This window comes from Etheostoma spectabile, unplaced genomic scaffold, assembly GCF_008692095.1.
Source record: "Etheostoma spectabile isolate EspeVRDwgs_2016 unplaced genomic scaffold, UIUC_Espe_1.0 scaffold00018916, whole genome shotgun sequence".
NCBI classification, from domain to species: Eukaryota; Metazoa; Chordata; class Actinopteri; order Perciformes; family Percidae; genus Etheostoma; species Etheostoma spectabile.
The window spans coordinates 22,960-28,246 of record NW_022604565.1 but is presented as its reverse complement, the minus strand read 5'-3'; the positions used below and the strand labels follow the sequence as shown (position 1 = coordinate 28,246).

General features: G+C 56.7%; 1 protein-coding gene across 1 annotated transcript; it reads left to right on the top strand.

Annotated features, from left to right (window-relative positions):
- Positions 1-2,161: 2,161 nt before the first annotated feature.
- On the top strand, positions 2,162-4,357 carry LOC116683273 (piggyBac transposable element-derived protein 4-like). The gene is made up of 3 exons (XM_032509831.1): positions 2,162-2,181; positions 2,575-3,149; positions 3,321-4,357. Exons 1-3 carry the CDS (start codon positions 2,162-2,164, stop codon positions 4,355-4,357), a joined length of 1,632 nt encoding a protein of 543 aa, XP_032365722.1.
- Positions 4,358-5,287: the final 930 nt, after the last annotated feature.

Below are 5,287 nucleotides of genomic sequence, written 5' to 3'. Positions count from 1 at the left end.
TTAACCCTTGTGTTGTCCTTCGGGTCACGGGGACCCGTGCAGTTTACCCATAGTGTGGTCCTTCGGGTCCCCGGGACCCGTGGCATTGTCCTTTGGGTCCCTGGGACCCAAAGCATTGTCGTTCAGCTCACAGGGACCCTTGATGTTGTCCTTTGGGTCCCGCGGACCCATGGTATTGTCCTTTGGGTCTCCGGGACCCATGGCATTGTCCTTCGGGTCCCTGGGACCCATGGCATTGTCGTTCACGTCACCAGAACCCTTGACGTTGCCCCCTGGGTCTGTCACCAACGTGGTACAACTGTCCTTATTAGTTTGTGGTACACAATTGGACACGGAATCCGGGGTTTTGACAAGCATTCATTTTATTCACATGCAGTAATGTGTATCTGTGTACAATTGGGTAAGGCTCCAAAAAACAGTTTAGGGCACACTGACGTTCAGACGCTGAGGCTACGTATGTACGTAGCCAACCTTTCGGCTAAGTTCACACTCCCGATCAGACGCAGAGTTGCATACACAGTTTCCACGTACACAAACGTGTCACGGTTCACATGGTCTGTGAGTACGTCAACAAGGTCGCTCACACTTGTGATACGTTCAGAGTTGTAGTGCGGCAGAGTCCTTTGGGTCCCAGGGACCCGTGGCATTGTCCTTCGGGTCCAGAGGACCCTCAACGTTATCCTTCGGGTCCCAGGGACCCGTGGCATTGGCCTTTGGGTCCATAGGACCCTCGACGTTATCCTTCGGGTCCCTGGGACCCGTGGCATTGGCCTTTGGGTCCTATGGACCCTCAACGTTATCCTTCGGGTCTCCGGGACCCGTGGCATTGGCCTTTGGGTCCATAGGACCCTCGACGTTATCCTTCGGGTCCCCGGGACCCGTGGCATTGGCCTTCGGGTCCCATGGACCCGTGGCATTGTCCTTTGGGTCCCAGAGACCCGTGGCATTGTCCTTTGGGTCCCTGGGACCCGTGGCATTGTCCTTTGGGTCCCTGTGACCCGTGGCATTGTCCTTTGGGTCCTATGGACCCTCAACGTTATCCTTCGGGGCCCCGGGACCCGTGGCATTGGCCTTTGGGTCCATAGGACCCTCGACGTTATTCTTCGGGTCCCCAGGACCCGTGGCATTGGCCTTGCGGGTCCCATGGACCCGTGGCATTGTCCTTCGGGTCCCAGAGACCCGTGGCATTGTCCTTTGGGTCCCTGGACCCGTGGCATTGGCCTTTGGGTCCTATGGACCTCAACGTTATCCTTCGGGTCCCCGGGACCCGTGGCATTGGCCTTTGGGTCCTATGGACCCTCAACGTTATCCTTCGGGTCCCCGGGACCCGTGGCATTGGCCTTTGGGTCCATAGGACCCTCGACGTTATCCTTCGGGTCCCATGGACCCGCGGCATTGTCCTTCGGGTCCCAGAGACCCGTGGCATTGTCCTTCGGGTCCCAGAGACCCGTGGCATTGTCCTTCGGGTCCCAGAGACCCGTGGCATTGTCCTTGCGGGTCCATAGGACCCTTGACATTGTGCTTCTGGTCCATAGGACCCTTGACATTGTGCTTCTGGTCCATAGGACCCTTGAAATTGTCCTTCGGGGACACGGAACCCTTGATGTTGTCCCTCGGGTCCAAAGGTCCCATTACGTTGTCCTTTGGGTCCCTGGGACCCTTGACATTGTCCTTCGGGTCCCGGGGACCCTTGACGTTGTCCTTCAGGTCCCAGGGACCCGTGGCATTGTCCTTCGGGTCCCAGGGACCCGTGGTACACTCAATCGGTTGTATTAGTTCTGCTACCCTCGCATCGTCCCGCCTTTGGGTCCCTGGGATCCTGGCCAGTGGCTTGTAGCTGTGGTAAAAACAGGAAAGGCAAAGGCGAGTGGAAAGGGAGGTTAAAAAAAAGAAAACTAAAGGCTTGACATCTGTCTACTAATTATTTTTATTACACACACACACACACACACACACACACACACACACATAATATATATACACTTTAGACACATTTGTCTTCTTGTTGTTGTCATTTTCTTTTTCACGTCATCTTGTTTTGGACCTGTGCACTTTTTGCACGTGGCTCGGCACAGCCGGGGCAGAAGCTGCAGCATGGCCCGTCGTTTGACACTGGAGTTGAAGCTGCATCGGATTCTCTTGAGCGGCGGTGCCGCTCGCAATGTCCCCGCTGAAGCCAAGGTACAAAACGGAGAAAACCCACAAGAGGACCAACGTATACACGACCACAGCAGAGAAAAAGACTACTGCTGCTACGATGACGACGACATCAAAGATGATGACCAAGGCCAAGTGGACGTTGAAGTTCAAGACCAAGGAGGAGAACAGAAGAAGAAGAAGAAGAGAAGAAGAAGAAGAAGAAGAAGAAGAAGAAGAAGAAGAGGGGGCAAGGAAGACGAAGAAGACGAAGAGTGAAGATGTAGATGAAGAAGAAGATGAAGATGAAGAAGAAGAAGAAGAAGAAGAAGAAGAGGGTAGTGAAGACGAGGGGCAAGAGAAGGACGAGCAGGATGAGGAAACATTTGTGTCAAGAGATGGCAAAATCAAATGGGCCTCGAAAACGTGTCATCCCAGTGTCCCAAGACCTCATTGCCACGCCACCGAAAAGGACAAACCCGACCAAGAAGAGGACACGACAGACGCTGCCGCCGCTGCTGCCGTGCTGCTGCTACTGCAGCGCCCGGGACCCACAGAGTACGCCGCGGAACACGTCCACGACATAGTGTCTGCGTTTGGCCTGTTTGTCACGCGGCAAATCGAAGACATGGTTGTGGCCGCCACAAACCTCGAGGGTCAAAGGAGATGTGCCACAGGCGGCAAGTGGAAAGCGATGGACGTCACGGACCTGCGAGGCTACCTCGGGCTGCTGCTCCTCGCGGGCGTGTACCGGTCCCGCAACGAGGCCTTGGAGAGCCTGTGGCACGAGGAGAGTGGCAGGGCCATTTTCCGCGCCACGATGCCAATCAAGCAGTTCCACGCGTACTCTAGACTGTTGCGATTCGACGACCGCGAGTCGAGAGCTGCCCGCCGAGCCTCGGACAAACTGGCGGCCGTACGAGAGGTGTGGGACGAGTGGACGCGGCAGCTGCCTCGCCTCTACAACCCGGGCGCCGACGTGACGGTGGACGAGCAGCTGGTGCCCTTTCGAGGTGTTGTATATATATATATATATTTTTTTTTTTTGCTCGGTTGTGTTTTTTGTACCTCTGCCGTACACTTGTCTTTGTGTGTGTGTGTGTGTGTGTGTGTGTGTGTGTGTTTTTCTTCCATCTCTATCCATCGTGTTCCATCTTCTTGTTTTGACACGCCACTTTCACAAGGTCGCTGCGCCTTCCGCCAGTACATGCCCAGCAAGCCCGCCCGGTACGGACTCAAGTCGTGGGTGGCCTGCGACGCCGGCTCCAGCTACGCGTGGCACATGCAGCTCTACACGGGCAAGTCGGTGAGCGGCACGCCCGAGAAGAATCTGGGCTCCCGCGTGTTGCTGGATGTGACCGAGGGCCTGAGGGGCCCGCGTAACGTGACGTGCGACAACTTTTTCACCTCCTACGCGCTGGCCCAGCGACTGCTCTCCGAGCGGCGCCTCACCGTGGTGGGCACGATGCGCAAAAACAAGCCCGAGCTGCCGGGTGCGTTGCTCGCCACCAAGGGCCGTGCGGTCTTCTCGTCCAAGTTTGCCTTCACGCCCGTCGCCACTCTGGTGTCCTACGTGCCCAAGAAGCACAGGAACGTGGTGCTGCTGAGCACGCTGCACACGGGGGATGCGGGCGTCGGCGCCGGCAGGCAAGCCAAACCCGACATCATCCTCCACTACAACCACACCAAGGGCGGGGTCGACAACCTGGACAAGCTCGTGGGCACGTACAGCTGCCGCAGGAAGACAGCGCGCTGGCCCCTCGCCGTGTTCCACAACATCCTCGACGTGTCCGCCTACAACGCCTTTGTGCTGTGGCGAGAGCTCAGGCCCGAGTGGATGCGCGGCAAGCTCAACAAGAGGAGGGCGTTCCTCGAGCAGTTGGGAAGGGCGCTTGTGAATCCGCTCATCGAGAGACGGCGGCGTCTGCCTCGCACGGAGGCGTCCGCCGCGCTTGTCAAAGCCGTCGTCACGGCTGTGTGTGGTGGTGGTGGTGGTGGTGGCGATTGCGACAGCGGCGGCGGTGGCACAGTCACAAGGGGCCTAGAGGAGCATGGGGATTCTGAACCGGACACACCGAGGATGCAAAGCAAAAGGAAGCGGTGTCAGCTCTGTCCGGAGAGAAAGGACCGCAAATCACACATCGTTTGCGGTGGCTGCAAGAGATACATCTGTGGAAGCTGCACGCGGGCCTACTACTGTGCCGAGTGTGTTCGCCCGTAGCCTCTTGGCCCGTGTGGATGAGGCCCCGAACAAACCTTGAATCTGTTTGGAACACACACACACACACACACACACACACACACACACACACACACACACACACACACAGACACACACACAAACACAACACACAGACCCACACACACACCACACACACACACACACACACACACAAACACACACACACACACACACACACACACACACACACACACACACACACACACACACACACACACACACACAGACAGACACACACACAACCCTGGGTCCCAGGGACCCCAATGGCGAGGTTGAGGCCTCAAGGGTAGGAGAAAGATGACATCGAACAAGGGTGGGTCCCCGGGACCCCGGATGGGGGGGTCCCGGGGACCCATGGCATCGTTCTACTGGTTCCACGGGTCCCTGGGACCCGAAGACCCTTTGATGTTATCCTTTGGGTCCCAGGGACCCAGGGCATTGTCCTTTCGGGTCCCCAGGACCCTTGACGTTGTCCTTTTGGGTCACAAGGACCCTTGACGTTGTCCTACGGGTCCCTGGGACCCATGGCATTGTCCTTTGGGTCCCTGGGACTCATGACATTGTCCTTCGGGTCCCCGGGACCCCGGAGGATGGGGGCGCCACGGCAGTTGTGGGACATACGTATAATGGCATGGAACATAAAACAGCGGGGTCTCTGAGACCCAAAGGATGAGGCCACGATGGTATTTGACATGGAATGAAAGTGGTGTCTCGGGATCCCGAAGCAGAACGGCTGGCTAGTACAAAAGGTCACATAAGCTAACCATGTCCCTGTGACACAAAGGACAATACAAGGGTTAACGGGAAATCTGCGCGATGTTGAAATTTGCCTTCCAAAGGGGGTGTTTTAAAATTCACCTCCAATCACACACTGGTCTAAAAGTGCTCACCCAGGGGGAGACGATGAAA

Excerpts from the sequence above, each read along its gene's own strand:
- LOC116683273 (XM_032509831.1), top strand. The coding sequence starts at position 2,162 with ATGTCCCCGCTGAAGCCAAG. Across the intron at positions 2,182-2,574 it reads ATGTCCCCGCTGAAGCCAAG|TGTCCCAAGACCTCATTGCC; the intron begins GTACAAAACGGA and ends GTGTCATCCCAG. Across the intron at positions 3,150-3,320 it reads GCAGCTGGTGCCCTTTCGAG|GTCGCTGCGCCTTCCGCCAG; the intron begins GTGTTGTATATA and ends CACTTTCACAAG.